This window comes from Rana temporaria, chromosome 3 (genome assembly GCF_905171775.1).
Source record: "Rana temporaria chromosome 3, aRanTem1.1, whole genome shotgun sequence".
NCBI classification, from domain to species: domain Eukaryota; kingdom Metazoa; phylum Chordata; class Amphibia; order Anura; family Ranidae; genus Rana; species Rana temporaria.
Genome location: NC_053491.1, coordinates 477,137,188 through 477,160,041, shown reverse-complemented (window position 1 = coordinate 477,160,041; position 22,854 = coordinate 477,137,188). Strand labels below are relative to the sequence as shown.

At 39.9% G+C, this 22,854-nt stretch overlaps 1 protein-coding gene across 1 annotated transcript; it reads left to right on the top strand.

The window, feature by feature from the left end:
- Positions 1-15,995: 15,995 nt before the first annotated feature.
- On the top strand, positions 15,996-17,025 carry LOC120931003 (olfactory receptor 1J4-like). The gene has a single exon (XM_040342132.1). It carries the CDS (start codon positions 16,041-16,043, stop codon positions 16,932-16,934), a length of 894 nt encoding a protein of 297 aa, XP_040198066.1. The 5' UTR covers positions 15,996-16,040; the 3' UTR covers positions 16,935-17,025.
- Positions 17,026-22,854: the final 5,829 nt, after the last annotated feature.

Below are 22,854 nucleotides of genomic sequence, written 5' to 3'. Positions count from 1 at the left end.
ATTACACAGAACCCCCAAACATTATATATGTTTTTTTTAGCAGAGACCCTAGAGAATACAATGGTGGTCATTATCTCACACGGTATTTGCGCAGCAATTTTTCAAAAACACTTTTTTTTTTTTAAAAAAAACAGTTTCATGCTTAAAAAAAAGTAAAGTCTTTTTTTGCATAATGTGAAAGATGAAGTTACACAGAGTAAATAGATACCTAACATGTCACGCTTCAAAATTGCACACGCTTGTGGAATGGCGCCAAACTTCGGTACTTAAAAATCTCCATAGGCGACACTTTACATTTTTTTACTGGTTACATGTTTTGAGTTACAGAGGAGGTCTATGGCTAGAATTATTGCTCTCGCTCTAACGTTCGCGGCTACACATCACTTGTGTGGTTTGAACACCGTTTTCATATGTGGGCCGGACTTACCTATGCATTCGCTTCTGTGTGCGAGCACACGGGGACAGGGGCACTTTAATTTTTTTTTTTAAATTGTTAATTTTACGTCAATATTTTTTATTTTTACACTTTAAAAAAAAAGAAAAAATTTAAACATCCCTTGTAATAGGAATATGACATGACCGGTCCTCTTTACAGTGAGATATGGGGTCAATAAGACCCCACATCTCACCTCTAGGCTGGGAAGCCTAAAATAAGAAAAAATAAAACGATCACCGCTTTCTTGCCAAAGTGGCACAGTTTTTTTTTTAATGCAGAGGCCGGGCGTGACGTCATAACATCATTCACATATGGAGGATACTGCATTCAAAACAGCAGGATTACACGTTCTACTCCCCTGTACACGGGACATACTCTAGTATAGATTACATCATGGTAGACCATGGGCTTCTAGAACGGGTTGTAGACTCTAAAATAGAAATTGTGTCATCATCGGATCATGCCCCTGTAAGCATGAAAATCAATATCCCCGGTCACCAAAGGCCGTCTTACAACTGGAGATTAAATGAAGAATTGATTTGGGGACGAAGAAGGCCTAGAAAGAGTGAAAAGCGAGTTAAATCAATACTTTTCGGCAAATGACACTGAAGGAATGTCTGGGGCAACCCTATGGGAGGCACACAAAGCCTATATCAGAGGGATTCTGATATCAGAGGGGGCAAGGAAGAAAAGATAGAGAGGGAGGAAAATTAATATCTTGACTGAAGAAATATTCAAAATTGAACAAGAACATAAAAAACATCAGGAGAAACAACAAGAGCTATACCATAAATTAGTTAGAAAAAGAGATGAACTTAAAGAGCTTATGGAACAAGAGATCAAAAGGACATTAAATAGCATTCCAAAAGAAAGGTATATGTGGGTAAATAAACCCAGTAAACATCTAGCAAAAATGGTACAGAAAAAGAAAACCAGAAATTATATAGAAAAAATAACATCATTCACATTTCTTAAATACTTTTTTTTTTCCTTTGATTTATTTCTATGTCCTTTTGTTCTAATACTTTATTTAACTGATTTATTAACATAACAAATGATGCAGAATCTTTATAACCTTCCAATATAATTTTACAATCAGCGATCTGTTTATTAATATTAGTGATCTTTCTTTGCTTCCTTTTAATTATAAAGGAATAATTCATCCACCAATTCCTGATCTAATAAACCATCATTTACAAGCTACAACGCCCCCTGCTGCCTCCTCAACCAATAGACAGCTAAAGCTTCCTAAAAAGTCTCTCCCTCCTGTGATCACCCGGGATTCCCCGATGCCCGGTGGGTGGTGGCGGCATGTTTGTTTTGTTATGGAAATGTGAGAGATAGGTTGCAGTGGTGACAGGAGACAGGCTGCACTGCTCCCGAAGCTGGTAGTCTCACAGCTCCACTAGCCTAGCTGCTTTCACTGTGCCACTGACAAATGCTCTGGCATGATTTACGACCCCCCTGACCCCCCCACCTTATCTATGCCCCTAAGTCTGAGTATTCATCACTTTAATACCAAGTCTACCTTATTTATTTACAAATTATAAATAAATTATGAGGATGTATTAAGGAGAATCCCTTATATGTTTGATGGTTTTGATGATTTTAACCTAAAATAAAAATAAAATAAAAGAATCAGTGAAGAGAAAGTGTAAGATAATATGTGTTTAATTTTAATAAAAATTTTTACTTGTTTATGAGTATTTTTTTTCTTTCAAATTTCAATAGTTAAATTTCCCCTTTTTTCCTGGTTCCCTATCCCTTCTGCATTGTATAAATCCTTTTTTACTAAATATTATGGCCCGGATTCACAGACAGAGGCGCACATTTATGCCGCTGTAACGTATCTCATATACGCTACACCGACGTAGCGTAGAAAGGCAAGCACTGGATTCACAAAGCCAGTGCCGCCAAATCTGCACTGGGTTTCCTATGCATAAGTCGTCGTAAGTGGAAGTGGGTGTGAGCCATGCAAATGAGGCGTGACCCCATGCAAATGATGGGTCGAGTGCCATAAAGATACGAATAATGAACGTCCCGTGGACTCATCCCAGTGCGCATGCTCAGAATCACGTCGGAACGAATGCCTAAGATACGACGGATCACTGCCTACGGCGTGAACGTAACCTACGCCCAGCCATATTCCCGTACAACGTAAACAATGTAAAATACGACGGCTTGAGTTCCCTTGTCCATACCTTTGCTTGGGTTGCGCCTCATATATGGGGAATAACTTTATGCCGGGCGCAAGTACGTTCGTTAATCGGCGTATCTCCCTCATTTGCATATGTGCATAGAAAATCAATGGGAGCGGCAAATGCGCCCAGCGTAAATATGCGCCCACTATACGATGGCGTAGGCAAGTTAAGTCGGTCTTAGGAAGCCTATTTTTAGGCGTATCTCAGTTTATAGGCACGGCGCATAGATACAACGGTGCATATTTGCACTAACGCGGCGTATCTCGAGATATGTCAGCGTAAGTGCTTTGTAAATCCGGGCCTAACTCTGTATTATGACCATTAGAGATTTCTTGATCTCTGAGTTTTTTTTTTTTTATCATAAAGACTTTTATTGAAAAGATTTGCATATAACATAAAATGGAACGGCTCCATGAGCCCAAACAAGAAGTCGTATAGGCAGATTTTGACAAAACATAGATATAATATGTCTGAACAAGTCTACACAATAAATAGCTTCCTGGGTGAAACAATTTGTTTGGGTGAACATATCTTAGAAGAGTTGAGACATAGAGAGAAAGAAAGAGAGAAAGGAAAAGGAAGGGAAAAAAGAGAAAAAAAAGGGGGGGCCCGGGGAGAGGGAGGTATGTTAGGGAGAGGAGAGTGGTAGGTGGTGAGGGATTGGATGCATGGGTAGGAAGGGGGGATAGATGAGGGCAAATGAGGCTTAATGAGGAGAGGGGTACAAAAGTCACCAACTACTCTCTCCAGCATCCAGTGGTCAGAGTGCTACAGTGTGCCAGGTCAGTAGTGTGAGTCTGATTCTGCATCCTAGACCAGGGGCAATAATGCCACAGTGCGATACAAATCTGCATTATTAAGAATATCTTTGTATGATTGAGAGCTTTTAAAGGTTGTCCATGTTTCCCATATAGCAGTGAATTTAGAGATATTATCTGAGGCCGTGTAGATCAGTTCCTCCAGCTCAGCGACACGGTTCATTTGTGTTGCCCATTCAGCCATAAAGATCGCCAATGTACTGGTATACACATCCTAGCAGTATTAATCATGTGCATTGCCCCCGACTTAAAGTACCCTTTTTTGGAGCCTTTAGAGAAATGTAAAAGATATTGTGCTGGGCAGAATTCCAGTGGGAATGAAGACACCGTTGTTGTCAAATTGTGTACTTTGTGCCAGAAGGGTTGGAGCGTCGGGCACTCCCACCAAATATGGAGAAATGTGCCACGCTCCTTGCCACATCGCCAGCATTGATCAGAGACCGACGGGGAGAACTTATGGAGCAGGTCTGGGGTTTTATGCCAGTGGGTTTTCAATTTGTACCCATTTTCCTGGATAGAGACATTCAGGGATCCTTTATGAATGTATAAGTGTATACGGTCCCAACTCTCCTCGTCTATCTCTGAGCCCAAGGCAGAATTCCAATAGGAGCGTTCTGAGTTTAAAAGTGTGGAGGTCTCTCCGAATAGAGAGGTGTAAAGCATGGATATGACATGATTTTGGGGGGCTGAGCGAGAACATAGAGACTCCACAACTGTAGGGGTCCTTGTGAAGTCCTTTCTACGGGACGGGTCATCTAGAAAATGTTTAAGCTGGAGATAGGGCCAGAATGGAAATGAGCCAGTGTCAGAACGCTCAGCAAGTTCCGTTTGCCGCAGAAAGCGACCCCTTTGAAAGAAGTGTTTGGCCAACATTTCAGCTTGCGACCATTTGGATCGCAAAAAAAGTTCTGGAGAGGCCTGGGGGAAAGTCTGGGTTGTTTCTCACCGGAGTGATTGGGCACAATTTAGTTGAGACTGTGTGAACAGCGCAAGCCCTGTCAAATTCCTAAAGGGTGGTGCCAACTAGAGGGTGGGTTAAGGCAACTGGAGATACGTGTGATTTAGGGAGCCAAGGGGCATAGCGTAAGTCCAAGTTCGTTGTCATGTACTCTTCAGTCACCCAGTCCTTATATCGACTATGTACCTTCCAGTCCACAATTCACGCTAAATGTACTGCCCGGTAATAGCGTTGCAGATCAGGTAAGCCTATTCCTCCGCACGCCATCAGAAGCACCAGCTTCTTCCAGCTAATCCGAGGGGATTTATTGGACCAAAGGAAGGTTGTACATATGGACCTATAAAGTTCAAAAAAGGAAGGTGGCAGACGGATAGGAAGTGTTTGTATTTTATAAAGCAGCCTGGGGAGGATTGTCATTTTGATAATGGACGCATGCCCAAACCAGGAAATAGTGGATTTATACCATTTTTGGAGATCACAACTATGTTCTGTATTTCTGTTTGGAAGTTCCTGCTGTAAAGCTCTGCTAAATCGGCAGGAAGTTGGATGCCCAGATAGGGTATGGCTTCCGTTTTCCATTGGAAAGGGAAGTTAAGCTGGCATAGCTTGGCTAGTGTTGTGGGACACATTTAACGCAAATGACTTGGAGTAATTGATTTTTAAATTTGACAGCAATTTGAAATGTTCCAGGATTTGCACGAGATTTGGTAGGGACATGAGCGGCGAAGAAAGAAACAGTAGTACGTCATCTGCGAACGCGGCAATCTTAAATTCATACTCCTGTATCTTTATGCCTTTCACATCTGGATTGGCTTGGATGCAACGGTGGAGGGGTTCTAGCGTAAGTATATAAAGCAGGGGGGAAATGGGGCACCCCTGTCTAGTTCCATTGTGGATGGAGAAGGCATCCGACAGATGGCCATTAACTTTTACTTTGGGTTAGCGTATAATGAGAAAATGAATGACCGCATATGGGTCCCCAGCCCCAGCATGGTTAGGACTTCTGCTGTATAGTCCCAGGCCACCCTGTCGAACGCCTTCTCCGCATCCATTGCCAGGAAAAAACCTTCTTGTCGGGAGTAATAAGCCACTTGTGTAAGTTCAGGGCATTAATGGTGTTGTCCCTAGCATCTCTACCAGGGACAAACCCCACTTGGTCCAGGCCCACCCAAGCTGGTACGTGGTGAGACAGGCGAGTTGCCAAGATTTTGGCAAAGAACTTGACGTCCACATTGAGCAGGGATATTGGACGGTAACTGGCGACATTAGTAGGATCCTTCCCTTCTTTGGGAATAACAGAAATATAGGCTTCAAGCAATCTGTCTGATCTGTAAGAAGAGTCAGTAGGGAGAGAATTAAATGCTTTAAGGAAATTTGGTGCTAGGACGTCAGCGAAGGTTTTGCAGTACACGGCCGTAAAGCCATCTTTTTTGTGGCCAGGTTTTGTGGCTTTAAGTGCCGCTAGAAATTCCTCTGGGGTCAAGGGGGCCTCTAAAGCCAGGGAATACTCCGTTGACAGAGCTACTGGACTGTGCTTACTTAGGAAGTCCCTAATTAATTTTTGCCAGCCCCGCAGGATTCGCGTCTCCTGGGCGTAGATTATAAAGGTTATTGTAGAAGGAATGAAACTGTTGCGCTATGTCCTCGGTTTTGAAGTGTGTCCTACCCACAGCATCTACAATATGATGGATTGTAGAGGCCAATTTACGCTGCTGGGTGGCTCTGGCCAGTAACCTGCCTGGTTTGTTACCCTGTTCGAAGAAAATTTTCTGGGATAAAACATTACGCCAGCGCGCCTTTTTAAATAGTTCCTCTCGTAATAGTGTTCACGTTTCTGGCAATTCTTGCGATGTTTTAAGCGCTAATGTACGTTTGTGCTGAGCTTCTAAAGTGCGTATTTTGGTGGACAGCGCTAGCACCAGGGCTTGTCGTTCCTTTTTTTCCGGGCTGAAATCGAGAGCAACTGGTCTCTAATGACACATTTGTTGGCCTCCTATTTTGTCATGGGAGATGTATCTGGCGTATCGTTGCGGATAAAGAATGCTTCTATTTCATGTGTGAGCGTCGCTAGGTCTCCAGGGTCCGAAAGAAGGGACGCATTTAGTTTCCAGAATTTGGTGGAGGTGACCATGTCAGAGAATTGCAGAGTGATCGTGATAGGGTGATGGTCAGACAGTGTCATAGGTTTGATCGATGCGCTGTGAAGGAAGGATAAGTCTGCCTGTGTTATAAATTGGTAATTTAGTCTTGAGTATCGGTTTTGTGGGGTTGAGAAAAAGGTATATAGTGGGGATCGAAAGTTTGGGCACCCCAGGTAAAAGTTTGTATTAATGTGCATAACAAAGCCAAGGAAAGCTGGAAAAATCTCCAAAAGGCATCAAATTACAGATTAGACATTCTTATAATATGTCAAAAAGTTAGATTTTATTTCCATCATTTACACTTTCAAAATTACAGAACACATAAAAATTGCGTCTGCAAAGGTTTGGGCACCCTGCAGAGTTAATATCTTGTACTGCCCCCTTTGGCAAGTATCACAGCTTGTAAACGCTTTTTGTGGCCAGCCAAGAGTCTTTCAATTCTTGTTTGAGGTATCTTTGCCCATTCTTCCTTACAAAAGTTTTCCAGTTCTTTTAGATTTCTGGGCTGTCTGTCACGCACTGCTCTTTTAAGGTTTATCCATAGATTTTCAATTATGTTGAGGTCAGGAGATTGTGAAGGCCATGGCAAAACCTTCAGTTTACGCCTCTTGATGTAATCCCCCGTGGATTTTGAGGTGTGTTTAGGATCATTATCCATTTGTAGAAGCCATCCTCTCTTTAACTTCAGCTTTTTCACAGATGGCATCAAGTTACCATCCAAAATTTGCTGAAATTTTCTTGAATCCATTTTTCCTTCTACTCGTGAAATGTTCCCTCTGCCACTGGCTGCAATACAACCCCAAAGCATGATTGATTCACCCCGATGCTTAACAGTTGGACAGAGGTTCTTTTCATTAAATTCTGTGCCCTTTCTTCTCCAAACGTACCTTTGCTCATTCCGGCCAAAAAGTTCTATTTTAACCTCATCGGTCCACAAAACTTGTTTCCAAAATACATCAGGCTTGTCTATATGTTCATTTGCAAAGTTCAAACACTGATTTTTGTGGTGAGGACGTAGAAGAGGTTTTTTTTAATGACTTTTCCATGAAGACCATATTTGTACAAGTATCTCTTTATAGTGGAATAGTGTACCACAACTCCAGTGTCTGCCAGATCTTTCTGGAGGGATCGTGCAGTCAAACGAGGGTTTTAAATTGCTTTTCTAAAATCCTGCAAGCTGTTCTGTCTGAAATTTTTCTTTGTCTTCCACTGTTCCTGATGACTGCCATTTCTTAATTACATTCCGAACAGAGGATATTGACATCTGAAAACGCTTTGCTATCTTCTTATAGCCTTCTCCAGCTTTGTGAGCTTCAACTATTTTCCCACCAGTCTTTCCCAGTGACGTACGAGGGTGCATCAGAGGGGGCGGGGTCACGTGACGGGTGGCCTCTTCCCCTATATAAGAAATATCAAAGCTCCAGCGCGTCATTCCGCTGGGCTGTGTCCAGCGGAGAGAGGAGCTCGCCTGCTGCGCTCTGGACGGATGGATCTTCTCATCGCTGGACCGGACCGCTGATCACCCATCGCTGGAGAGATCATCCATCGCTGGATAGAAGACACCGTTGGAGCAGGGAGCCGCATCGCTGGATTTTCTATTTATTTTTATTAATAAAGGATTTTTTCTACGGTGTCTGTGTGTTTTTTTTAACTATTTACACTTCCTTCGTGAAATGGTAGAGGTACAGTGTACCCCATTACCAATTCACATAGGGGGGGCAGGATCTGGGGGTCCCCTTTGTTAAAGGGGTCTTCCAGATTCTGATAAGCCCCCCGCCCGCAGACCCCCACAACCACCGGGCAAGGGTTGTGGGGATGAGGCCCTTGTCCCCATCAACATGGGGACATCCTCCCCATGTTGAGGGCATGTGGCCTGGTGCGGTTCAGGAGGGGGGGGGCGCACTCTGTTCCCCCCTCTTTTCTGCGGCTGGCCAGGTTAACATGCTCGGATAAGGGTCTGGTGTGGATTTTTGGGGGAACTCCACGCCATTTTTTTAAAAAAATTTGGGTGGAGTTCCCCTTAAAATGAACACCAGACCTGAAGGGTCTGGTATGGATATTTGGGGGGAACCCCACGTCAATTTTTTTTTAAATTGACGGCGGGGGTTCCCCTTAATATCCATATCAGACCTGAAGGGCCTGTTAATGGAATTTGGGGGACCCCCACGTTTTTTGTTTTTTTTTATGAATGAATCATCTCTGAATTGCCAGAGCCGACAATTCATTAGAGCCGCCAAGCCGGTTTTAAATGCCTTTTTTTTCTTTCAGAAATGACACTTTGTGCAGAGACAGTTCTATGTAGTGAAACATGTGCTTTTTCACATGCTGACTTTACACCCCCCCCTAGGTACGAAATTTAAAGTAATATTTCACTTTTATTGTTTCACTTTTTAGGACAATAACTTGCATATTAGCCTTTAAAATGAACACTTTAGATTTCATATGTTCGAGTCCCATAGACTTTAACGGGGTTCTAAAGTTCACACGAACATTTGGTGTGTTCGCAAGTTCTGATGCGAACCGAACAGGGGGGTGTTCGGCTCATCCTTAGATTTATAGTTGTTTCTTCCAACTATTATGGGGGAACAGGCTGAATCTTGTGAAACAGAATGTGACTTACCTATCTAGGCAGAAGGGTGGCCTAGAGATGGTCAACCGGGTTGTGTTCTTCTCTCTGATGTTTTTAAAACACAATTTGCTAGCAGAGAGACTGTCTGGATGGGTAGGTATTTTCCAGATCTGGTTTAGACCTTTTCTGGGCTGTTGAGAGAGTGTCTGGCCAGTGAAAAGCCTAAGGATCAAGCATGATAAGCTCCCGGCTTATGTTGCCCCATGCCTGAAAATTCTTAAATGGTGTCATGTGACAGCGGAGGATATCAGGTCCCTCCCTAGGAGACTCATGGGTGAGAAGATCGTGGGTACTGTCTTTCATGCGCCACTGGCCTTAAGGCCGCGTACACACCATCGGTCCAAACTGATGAAAACGGACCGAAGTTCAGTTTCATCGGTCCAAACCATCCGTGTGTACGCCCCTTTGGTCTTTTGTCCTTCGGACAAAATTTAGAGAACTTGCTTTAAAATCGACCCGATGGATCGCTGACCGATAGGTCCAAACCGATGGTTAGTTCACAAAAGCATTGGTTCAAATTCCACGCATGCTCAGAATCAAGTCGACGCATGCTTGGAAGCATTGAACTTCGTTTTTTTCAGCACGTCGTGTGTTTTACGTCACCGCATTCTGACCCGACTGGTTTTTGGAACGATGGTGTGTACACACATCAGATCATCAGTCTGCTTCAGCGGGGAACCGATGAAAACGGTCCGTCGGACCATTCTCATCGGATGGATCGACCGTGTGTACGCGGCCTAAGGGATTGCCCAGGTCATATTACGAGGGAGGATTTACGTTTAATAAATTCTGAGCGAATTCCCTTGAAATTTCGGGACCAGGCCTGGCTCGCTTTTCACGGTAGGCTCTATGTGAGGGGGAATGTGAAATGCCGCTCATTGGATAATCGTGGTTGTCCAAGAGCGGAGTGCCAGGGTGAAGTGGAAACAATGGACCATGTCTTGCTTCAGTGCCCTTTTAATATAGAAGTCTATAAAAAGGTGGGAAGGGCTCTGAATATTCCTTTCTTGCCTAGCATGTCTTATGCCGAGTGGGTGTATGGAGCATTGCAGAATCGCAAGGGATTTGATTTCGACACTCTTTTTCGAGTCAGCTTAGTAGTCTGATATTACACCTGGAATGCAGGTGGCAGAAAGTCCTTCCTGTTCCGGTGGTGGGGTGTAAGATTCTTGGTGAGGTAGGGAAAATGTTGGGTCTCGAGAAAGACAGATGGCAGCAAAGGGTCTGGATAAAGGCATGAAGGAATATCAGGCCTGTAGCTGATGTTTGTTGATCTCTGGGTGTTGGGTTCTTTCCCTGTTTTTTCTCTGGGAACTCCCTTAGATTTTCAAGGATACACATAATTTTTGAAGAAAGGCTACATACACATGATAATCTATGTTTCTTGGTCTGAATGTTAATCAAGTTGAGTAATGTGTAGAATTTCTGAAGATGTCTGTGCTATTTAGTGATGTGGTGTGTATATATATATATATATATATATATATATATATATATATATATATATATATATATATATATATATATATATATATATATATATATATATATATATAGTATAATTTAATGCAGAGATCTTTCTCTTGGTGGAAAAAAAAAAACTTTTGTTTATATATTATAGGTTGAAGTAAGCCTTTATTATTATGTTCAGTCTTGTATACAATATGTTATGCATATATCTATCTATATATATATATATATAATACATATTTTTGTATTTTTGTATAAAAAAGTTGGAATGTGTTTCTTGTTTGCAAGATTCTCAAAAAAAATGCCAACTCAATATTAAACCCCATGGACTTAAGCCTCCTACACACAGGCCAGAATCTCGTCAGGAAAAAAACGTTGTTTTTCCTGATGAGATTCTTGGCAATCTCTTGCCGCCCGAGTGTACAGACTCTCCTTTCAAAAGAACCGCGTTCTATTGAAAGGCAAGAACGCGGTGACGTCATCGCGTACAACGAGCATGCGCTCATCACATTCGATGCCGTCGCCATCTTGCTGCACCCTACCTATGCCTAGGAAGCTACCGCGCATGTGTCAAAGTCATTTTGAGCATGCGCGGGTTTACACATTGACAGGTAAGTATACAGACACTCGGGTTTCTCGTCGGGAAACAGACCGACAAGAATCTCGACGAGAAAATAGAGAGCAGGATCTCTATTTTTCTCGTCGAGATTCTGAGCAGATTTTCAGATGAGAAACCTTAAAAGCCTTGTACACACGCTTGGTTTACTCGGCAAGAAATCTCTGCCAGCAGTTTTCTTGCTGGTTTCTTGCCGAGTAAACCGAGCGTGTGTACGAGGCGTTGAGATTTCTCATCTGGAAATCTGCCCAGAATCTCGATGAGAAAAATAGAGATCCTGCTCTCTATTTTCTCGTTCTTGCCGAGAAAACCGAGCGTGTGTACGAGGCTTAAGACTGGGAAGTCATTAAAGTTCATGTGTGTTTAAAGGCAAGCGTCCCAATACTTTTGGTATTATAGTGTATTTAAAATGAAAATAAAGCTGAAGTTAGGCTTTAAAGGCAATTATTCTCCTGAACAATCATTTACTAGTATTGAGTATTGTATTTTGAAAAAAATACATTTATTTTTATTACAGTCACAAAGATAAACAAAATAGATCTTGATTACTCTCTATGGAATCTTTAATCTGGAAAGAAACATATAAATGTTTGTGTGGAAAAAGATTTCCTATTCAGTCAACTGAGCTTATCCACCGATACACATCATATGCGTTACACATTACACTAAGATACTTATTGTTATTTTTATTGTATCTCTTTCTCTCTTTCTATTTTTCTTTCCATTCATGACTTTGTCTAGGTCTTATTTTTTCCCCCTTTTTAATAGAAACACTGGTGAAAAAAAAAAACTCCTTTGAAGAAGATTTGTTGAATCAGAGCTATGTATTTAATTTTTAATATTATTTTTACATATTTGACAATATTTTCACACCCTTTGTTTTTCTTCTTCTTTGTTTTATTCTTTCCATTCATGACAGTCTTCTTTTATTCCATGCTCAATACAAAAAATGGTAGAATACTCTCTCATGAAGAAATTCTTCTAATATTGTTACACATTTAATATTGATAATTTCATTTTCTGCCATCAAAAAAAAAAGAGAAAATAATCTACATTGTTTTTGCTGGTTTATTTAAAATTAAGTTGATTTGTCCAAAAAAAATATAAAATGAGTTTTGATCAGAGATCATTAGCAAATAGAGTAAGTACATGTTTTTTTTTTTATTTCAGACTAAATTCACCAAGTTATAATGCTTTAATATTTGAAATAGTAGTCATTACGACAAATTATACATTTTATAGCTTGATCTATAAGTCTTCTTTGCATTGTGTAGCATAGTTTTCCACAACTGCCATAAAAATGAAAGTATGCCTAAATAATATATATATATATATATATATATATATATATATATATATATATATATATATATATATATATATATATATATATATATATATATACATACAGTTGTGCTCATATGTTTACATACCCTGGCCGAATTTGTGATTTCTTGGGCATTTTTCAGAGAATATGAATGATAAAACAAAAACGTTTCTTTCACTCGTGGTTAATGTTTGGCTGAAGCCATTTATTATCAATCAACTGTATTTATTCTTTTTAAATCAAAATGACAACAGAAATGACCCAAATAACCCTGATCAAAAGTTTAAATACCCCAGTTATTAATACCGTGTATTGCCCCCCTTAACATCAATGACAGCTTGAAGTCTTTTTTGGTATTTGTGGATGAGGCTCTTTATCTTCTCAGATGGTAAAGCTGCCCATTTCTCTTGGCAAAAAGCCTCCAGTTCCTATAAATTCTTGGGCTGTCTTACATGAATGGCATGTTTAAGATCTCCCCACAGGGGCTCAATGATATTGAGGTCAGGAGACTGAGATGGCCACTCCAAAACCTTCACTTTATTCTGCTGTAGCCAATGACAGGTCGATATTTCCACTTTTTGATTTTAGTTTAAACACATACTGATTGGCATTCTCAATTCCTTGGATATCTTTTTATATCCCTTTCCTGTTTTATAAAGTTCAACTACCTTTTCCCGCAGATTCTTTGACAATTATTTTGCTTTCCCCATGACTCAGAATCCAGAAACGTCAGTGCAGAACTGGATGAAAGATGCAAGGGTCTGTCAGCAGTCCAGAAACCCAAAAACCTTTTATACACACATACTAATTACAAGCAAACAGATCACAGGAGAGGATGGTTACCTTTATAAGCCATTAAAACCCCTTTGTATCAACTAATGTGCATGTTATCAGGCCAAAATCACCAGGGTATGTAAACTTTTGATCAGGGTCATTTGGGTAGTTTCTGTCGTGATTATTATTTAAAAAGAATAAACACAGTTGATTTATAATACATGGCTTTAGCCAAACACTAACCATGAGTGAAAGAAAAGTTTTTGTTTTATCATTCATATTCTCAGAAAATTGGCCAAAAAATCATAAATTCTGTCAGGTTATGTAAACTTATGAGCACAACTGTATATTCTTGCTATGTAAATGTAGTTCCACTTCTTCTCAATGGCCATGTCATTTTTCTTATATGGTAAATTAACTAAACAAATAAAGACTGTCCAATTAGCAAATAAAACATTCACTGAGTTTATTATCCACTTCCAGACTGCCGCACAACTATATACGTTGGCACTTTGAAGATGGATATCTCTGTTATGGCAGCAGATAGCTGCCATAACCCAGTATCAATCTCTTCAGCCGGCGATCCGGTTTACGATAATGGTGGTCTCTGTGGCGGATTCACCGCAAAATCACAGTTATCGGTGGCGGGAGAGGGCCACTCTCATGTGCCCTTCGCCGCTTACCAAAGCCGTCGGTAGCGGCTGAGGTGATCGGGTGCTTTCTGTGGCTGGGTATGGAGACGACTGAAGGTAAGATGGGCCCCACCTGTCTCCACATCAAAAAGTCACTTCCGGAAGCCCATAGCTCTTAAAGGGTAATTTTTTTGTAATTTTTTCAAATTACAATTTAATTTTTTTTTGCATTTTAGTGTAAATATGAGATCTGAGGTCTTTTTGACACCAGATCTCATATTTAAGAGGACCTGTCATGCTTTTTTCTATTACAAGGGATGTTTACATTCCTTGTAATAGGAATAAAAGTGACAATTTTTTTTTTCAAACTGTGTAAAAATAAGTAAAATAAATAAGAAAAAAATAAAATTCATTTAAAGTGCCCTTGTCCTGACTGACAAGCTTGCGCGCAGAAGCAAACTCATACGTGAGCAGCACCTGCATATGAAAAAGGTGTTCAAACCACGCATGTGAGGTATCGCTGTGATCGTTCTAACCTTCTCTGTAACTCAAAAGATGCAACCTGTAAAAAAAATTAAATGTCGCTTATGGAGATTTTTAAGGGTTGAAGTTTGTCTCCATTTCATGAGCGGAATTTTGAAGTGTGACATGTTGGGTATCGTTTTACAATGTTTTTATAAAAATCTCATATATATAAAGATACAATACAATATATTTGATATTATGACAGAATAAAATACTTTTTTATATACTTTACATTTTTTTGGTTGTATCATGAAGTCGTCACATTAGGTTATAACTTAGACTAAGGATATAGCATTAACTCTTTATATGGTCTAAAGGACAAATTTGGTAATAATGTGTATTATTCTAAAGTGAAAATAAAGAAACAATTAAATAAACAAACAAAATAAATTAAAAGAAAAAGGGAGAGAAATGTAAAAAAAGGGGGGGGGGGTGGGAAGGGTATTCTCCTATACAGAAGAGGATTTTTTTTAAATAAGAACTCAATTTTAAGCAGAAATATAATTGATCCAGGGTTCCCAGACTGTATTAAACCAGTTTAGCTTATCGTTTTTAAGGGCAGATAAGCGTTCATTAACCATTATCCAAGACAGCTTGGTGTTCAACAAGTAAAATGGAATGATGGGGGACTTCCAGGATTGAGCAATAGTAATTCTAGCTGCAATAAATATGAAAGTAATTAATCTTTTAATTTGTTTTGATATCTCCTCTATTTGGCGGCCTAAGAGTGTGTTAATTGACATGTTAATGTGACATGTTGGGTATCAATTTACTCGGCGTAACATTATCTTTCACAATATAAAAAAAAATGGGCTAAATTTTCTGTTGTCTTATTTTTTAATTCAAAAAAGTGTATTGTTTCCCCAAAAAGTGCTGCGCACATACGGTGTGACAAAAATTATTGCAATGATCACCATTTTATTCTCTAGGGTGTTATAACAAAATATATAATGTTTGGGGTTCTAAGCAATTTTCGAGCAAAAATATATTTTTTTTAACTTGTAAACAACACATCTGAAAAAGAGGCTTGGTCCTTAAAGGGGTTGTAAAGTTTTTTTGTTTTTTTTTCTAAATAGGTTCCTTTAAGCTAGTGCATTGTTGGTTCACTTACCTTTTTCTTTCGATTTCCCTTCTATATGTTTTTTTTTTTCTTTGAAAGAAAGGAAAATGTAAGTGAACCAACAATGCACTAGGGTAAAGGAACCTATTTAGAAAATAAAAAACAAACCTTTACAACCCTTTAAGTGGTTAAATAAGATGAAGCCAAGGTCACTTCAATCAACCATATATGTGGTAGAAAACAAATTATGTTCTTTTTTTTTTAATTACCCATTTCCCAAATTGTATATAAAGTCACAGGTTCATCGTATTTGCTATCGATCATTTTGCAAAGTCAACATATATTTTTGCTGCTATGGTTAATACATAAAAGGTTATATAAACCTTTTCTGCTTCCACACAGACCACACATAAAGGTAATGTCACCACATTCTTCCTTTTGGGATTTAACAACATGGCCATATTAAATCTGCTGCTCTTCACCTTGGTCCTTATTATATACATTGTGACAATATGTGGAAACTTTTTGATCGTCATGTTGGTATATTACAGCAAGACCCTTCATTCCCCCATGTACTTCTTCCTCTCCCAACTCTCTATATCTGACATCATGCTGACCACAGATATTTCTCCTAACATGTTAAATATTGCTCTACATGAGAGGACCTCCATATCCTTTTCTGGTTGCATCACTCAGTTTTATGTCTTTAGCACAATAGAAGCATTTGAATGTTTCCTTCTGACAGTGATGTCCTATGACCGCTATCTAGCCATCTGCTCTCCTCTGCATTATACCTCCATTATGAAACAATCACTTTGCATTAAACTAGTTCTTGCATCCTGGATTTTCAGCTGTTCTATGGCATTAATACCAACACTCAGCATAAGTCAACTAGAATTCTGTGGATCGAATGTTATTGACTATTTATTTTGTGATTTCAATGCTCTTGTGGAACTTTCTTCCTCAGATACATCCAAAATTCAAATAGAAGCCACCTTGTTGTCCTTCCCTGTGCTAATATTGCCCTTCCTAGTGATAGTGGTTTCATATACTTATATTGTTTTAACAATATTAAAGATGTCCTCCTTTTCTGGAAGACTGAAATCCTTTTCCACTTGTAGCTCCCATCTCACTGTTGTGTTTATATTTTATGGAACCCTAATTTCTGCATATCTGATTCCAAAGAAAGGACAATCACAAATGACCAGTAAGATAATGTCCTTGTTGTATACAGTGTTTACTCCCTTTGTAAACCCTTTCATATACAGCTTGAGGAATAAAGAGATCAAGGACAGTTTAAAGATGCTGTATATTAACAAAAGGCGTTTTTTTCAAAACCTTTGGTAAAAGTTAAATTATTATGATATATCTGTTTAAACTTGTAGAGAACTTGGTGTGCACTAGTCTCCAAAAATGTTACTTCTACCGTACTGACGCAATGCTTTATAATAAATTGAGTTAAATTTCCCAACTTAAGTTCCTAAATAAACTGTGTTTCATTTTTGTTATAATTTCCGCTTTATGACCTCTAGAGATTTCTTGATCTAGGCCTCGTACACACGACCGAGAAACTCGTTGGAAAAGACACATTGTTTTCCTCGACGAGTTCCTTGTTAGGCTTGTCAAGGAACTCGACAAGCTTGCTTTGCGTACACACTGTCAAAACAAAATCTCCTCGTTCTGAAACGCGGTGACGTACAACACATACAATGGCAGCGGAAGTTTCGATTCCACTGGCACAACCCTTGGGGCTGCTTTTGCTAATCTCATGTTACTGCGTGTTAAGTAAAGGTTTGGTTGGAGACGATTTGCACTTTTCAGTCTGTTACAGCGTGACAAATGTGTTATCTCCATTACAAATGCTACTTTTACTCCCGTCTCATACTTTATTCTGAGCATGCAAGGGTTTCTTAGCATACACACCATTGTGTTTCTCGTCGAAAACCAGCCCCACGAGGAACACGACGAGGTAATTGAGACTCCCGTCGGGGAAAAAGAGAACTTGTTCTCTTTTTTCCTCGTCGAGTTCCTCAACGATTTCCTCGATGAAAAATGTACACACGACCGGTTTTCTCGGCAAAAAAGCTCTCCTACCAAGTTTCTTGATGGATTCTGTTGAGTATCCCTTTTTACTTGCCAGACACTGCCAATGACATTAAAAACTCAACAGTCTCCTTTCTGTGTGTATCGTCCTTAAGCCTAGTACACATGGGGTGATATTTGGCCCATGTGTATGGCAGCCAGTCCAACACAAGGTTCATCAGCTGGTTCAATAAAAAACAGACGACATTTGGCCCTTGTATATGACAGATGGTCCAACAGAAGCCTTCCATCCTGCTTGAAAACCAGCAGTTGACCAGCTCCCAATCAGCGCTCTCAGCCAATGGCTGAGAGCAGAAATATGTAATGTGTCATCGGCGCAAAAAGAAATACCGTTATAAACTAAAAATCTGCTGCAGTACTGTGCACCCCTCAAATAAGAAGTGTGGAAAATATAAAAAACAAATGTGTTATTGCGCCAATTCTAATTCTAATGAACCCAATATTGTTCCAAAGTGCTGTAAACTCGAACCCCATGTGGGAAAACCCACTGTAAATGAATAAACCAATGTGTAATGTTAAATAACAAACTTATAAGGTGTCTGCAAAAAAAATATATATATATATCTTTTTTTTTTTATAAAAAACAATCAAATTTCAGTTAAAAAATTGTTGAATTCAAATAAAAAGTCCAATAGTCGTGGTGCTCCTTATTGTGAATAAATAAATATGTTGGTAAATCTTCCACCAAAACGTGCCACCGCCACCAACTTCTGAAATGAACACTCACCAAACCTACATATATAGATTGCCTCTAATAATAACTGCACTATGATCATCCCCTTGTCTTAGAATAATTAAGGTACCACCACAACCCTTATGATTGCGTGGGAGGAGGAGGATTACGTGTTGGCTGTAAGGAGAGGAGAGATCTACCTTATTATTAGAGGCGATCTATATATCTAGGTTTGGTGAGTGTTTATTTCATAAGGTAGTGGCGGTGGCACGTATTGGTGGAAGATTTACCAACCGATTTATTTATTCACAATAAGGAGCACCACGACTATTGGACGTTTTATTTGAATTCAACTATTTTTTAACTGATTTTTTTTTTATACATTTTTTTCATATATTTTTTTTCCAGACACCTTATAAGTCTGTTATTTAACAATACACATTGGTTTATTCATTTACAGTGGGTTTTCCCACATGGGGTTCGAGTTTACAGAACTTTGTTTGTTTTTTGGAACAATATTGGGTTCATTATAATTAGAATTGGCGTCGTAACACATTTGGGTCCGGATTCAGATACATTGGAGTATATTTCGGCGCGGCGTAACGTATCTCAGATACGGTATGCCACCGTAACTTAGGGCGCAAGTTCCTTTTGCGGAAAGAACTTGCGCCCTTAGTTATGGCGGCGTAACGTATGTGTGTCGGCGTAAGCCCGCTTAATTCAAATGGGGATGATGTGGGCGTGTTTTATTAAAATTCACTGTGACCCCACGTATTTGACGTATTTTACGAATGGCGCATGCGCCGTTCGTGAAAAAATCCCAGTGCGCATGTTTGAAGTTACGCTGCAAGTCGTCATTGCTTTAGATGTGAACGTAACTTACGTACAGCCCTATTTGCGAACAAATTACGCAAACGACGTAAAATTTTCAAAACTCGATGCGGGAATGACGTCCATACTTAACATTGGCTACGCCTCATATAGCAGGGGTACGTTTACGCCAAAAAAGGCCTAACGTAAACGACGTAAAAAAATGCACCGGGTGGACGTACGTTTCAGAATCGGCGTATCTACCTAATTAGCATATTCATCGCGAAAATATACGGAAGCGCCACCTATCGGCCAGCGTAAATATGCAGCCTAAGATACGACGGTGTAAGACACTTACGCCGGTCGGATCTTAGGGAAATCTATGCGTAACTGATTCTATGAATCAGTCGCATAGTTACAACCCTGTACACTCAAAGATACGACGGCGTAGCCGGAGATACGCCGTCGTATCTCCTTTCTGAATCCGGGCCTTGGTTTTTATACAATGGCTGAGAGCGCTGAATGGAGTGTTTTGGCAGGGGGGGGCATTTGCCTGTCAGAGCACAATAGCACAGCAGGGGAGATCACTCTACTAGCATTGGATTGAAAGTACAGCAGCTCCAACCTGAGCTGTATGTTTTTTTCAGGTTGAATGAAAAAATACTAGTGGCATGTACTAGGCTTTAGGCTTATGAACATTATTTCGGTTCAGCTCTTTAGTAAACTGTGTTCTTCGTTTGATTTTCTAGATGTGCAAAATACTATTAACTTGACTCTTGTCTGTGTATAGGTCATTGTATAGCAAACAACAATTTTCTTCTCAGATTGGAGGAAACTACACAGTCTAAGGCCTTGTACACACGATCGGTTAACCAGAGGATAACGGTCTGATGGACCGTTTTCATTGGTCAAAACCGATCGTGTGTGGGCCCCATAGGTTATTTAACCATCGTTTAAAAAAAGCCAACTTGCTTTAAATTTAACCGATGGATTCCTAACCAATGGGAAAAAAACGATCGTTAGTAGGCACAACCATCGGTTAAAAATCCACGTATGCTCAGAATCAAGTCGACGCATGCTTGGAAGCTTTGAACTTCATTTTTTTCAGCACGTCGTTGTGTTTTACGTCACCGCGTTCTGACACGATCGTTTTTTTAACCGATGGTGTGTAGGCATGAAGGACCTTCAGTTAACTTCATCGGTTAACCTATGTCAACGGTCCTTCAGACCGTTCTCATCGGATGGACTGATCGTGTGTGCGAGGCTTTACCCTCACCTCTTTCACCTCTTGCAAGGACCATGAGAAAAACTACAGGATGTCTTCACTTTTTGTTACACCCAACTTTTTTATTAAAAATTTTAGGTCCAATCCACTACATTTAAAAGGGGGTACTGCTCTTCCCTACATGTTATTATGATTTGGATACAATGAGGTAGATTTGGTATTAAAATGTTAGGTACTTGCACTGTTTTGAGAGCGTGTGAGTATTCATCGCTCTAATGCCAAGTCTACCTAATTGTATTCAAATTATTAATACATTATGAAGATGTAATAGGGAGGATGGGTACCCCTTATATGTTTAGTGTTTTTTGACCTAAAATTAAAAAAAAAAATCGGAGAATCAAAGAAGAGAAAATGGTAGATACCGCATTTTATTTTACTTGTCAATGAGTTTTTCTTTCAAATTTCAGTAGTTCAACCAATCCTCTTTCCCTGGTTCCCATCCCCCACTGTATTGCCTAAATCCATTTTTGTAAATATTTACTCTGTATTATGATCACTAGAGATTTCTTGATCTCTGTGTTTTTATCTACGTTTTATTTAAAACTCCTTACTGGAACCTTCTTAGCAATATCCCTTTCATTTGTCAGTCACTGCTATTGACATTCAAAACTCAACAGTCTTCTTTTTGTATGGTATGTCCTAATGCCCCGTACACACCATCACTTTATGTGATGAAAAAAAACGACATTTTCTGTGAAGTAAAAAATGACGTTTTTGAAACTTCAATTTTCAAAGACGAAGTTGCCTACACACCATCGTTTTTCTCACAATGTTCTAGCAAAGCGAGGTTACGTTCTCACCACTTTTTCCATTGAAGCTCGCTTCATAAGTAGCTTCTGGGCATGCGCGGGTGAAAAAACATTGTTTTAAACGACGTTTTTTACTACACACGGTCAATTTCTGTGAAGTAAAAGTTGACGTTTTGAAAAACGACACATAAAATTGAAGCATGCTTCAATTTTTTTTGGTCATTTTTTAGAAGACATAAAACAACGTTTTCCCCCACACACGGTCAATTAAAGTGACGTTTTTAAAAACGTCATTTTTTTTCATCACATAAAGTGATGGTGTGTACGGGGCATTAGGCTTCTGAACCTTATTAATGTTGAGCTCTTTAGTAAACTGCTTTCTCCATTTGATTCCCTATGTGTGTGAAATACTATTAACTTAACTCATACAGGGATCCACTGTGTTATGTTTGTGTATGGGTCATTACATTTCATAGAACATTTGTCTTCTCATAGGAGGAAACTTCTCAGTCTAACCCTCACCTTTTCACCTCTGGCAAGGACTATAAGATAAACTACAGCACGTGTTCACTTTTTGCTCCTCCCACCTAATTTCATTTAGAATTTTAGTTCAAAACCACCAACTTTAACCCTCCTGGTGGTATTCCAGAGTGTGGCTCGGGGTTAAATTTCATTACCATTAGCAGTAACCCCCGAGTCACACTCGGGATTGCATTGCAGAATCCTGGTCCAAGTTAGTTACCTTGTCATCAGGATCCTTCAATGTCCCTCGTCTGTGTCTGCAGGCTGTGTCCTACACCCAATGTATAATGTCGCGTACACACGATCGGTCCATCCGATGAGAATGGTCTGATAGACCGTTTTCATCGGTCCAAACCGATCGTGTGGGGGCGCCATCGGTTATTTAACCATCAGTTAAAAAAAAGCCAACTTGTTTTAAATTTAACCGATGGATTCCTAACTGATGGGAAAAAAACGATCGTTAGTAGGCACAACCATCGGTTAAAAATCCACGCATGCTCAGAATCAAGTCGACGCATGCTTGGAAGCATTGAACTTCATTTTTTTCAGCACGTCGTGTTTTACGTCACTGCGTTCTGACACGATCGTTTTTTTAACCGATGGTATGTAGGCGCGACGGACCATCAGTCAGCTTCATTGGTTAACCAATGAAAACGGTCCATCGGTCCGTTCTCATCGGATGGACCGATCGTGTGGACGCGGCATTACTGTGTCAGGCTCTGTTCCCTGCGAGTGTCGCAACACTTGGGGTGGAGCACATTGGCAAATTCAATAAGTACATAACACATACAGTACACTGTAATCTTACATATTACATTACTGTATCAAATGATTGCACATCCCTTTTGTCACTAGTGCTTTGCCCACTGTCCTGCTTGCACATTTTTATTATATATACTGGGGGTAATCCACAAAGATCGTGCGTAACTTAATTTTTTCCATTTAAGTTACACTGCCTTAAAATTTCTACCTAGGTGCCCGATCCACAAAGCACTTACCTAGAAATTTTGGGCTGTGTAACTTAAATTCCGCCGGTGCAAGGAGTTCCTCTTCAAATGGGGGCAATTCCCATTTAAATGAGGCGCGCTCCCGTGCCGGCCGTACTGCGCATGCTCGTGATGTCAT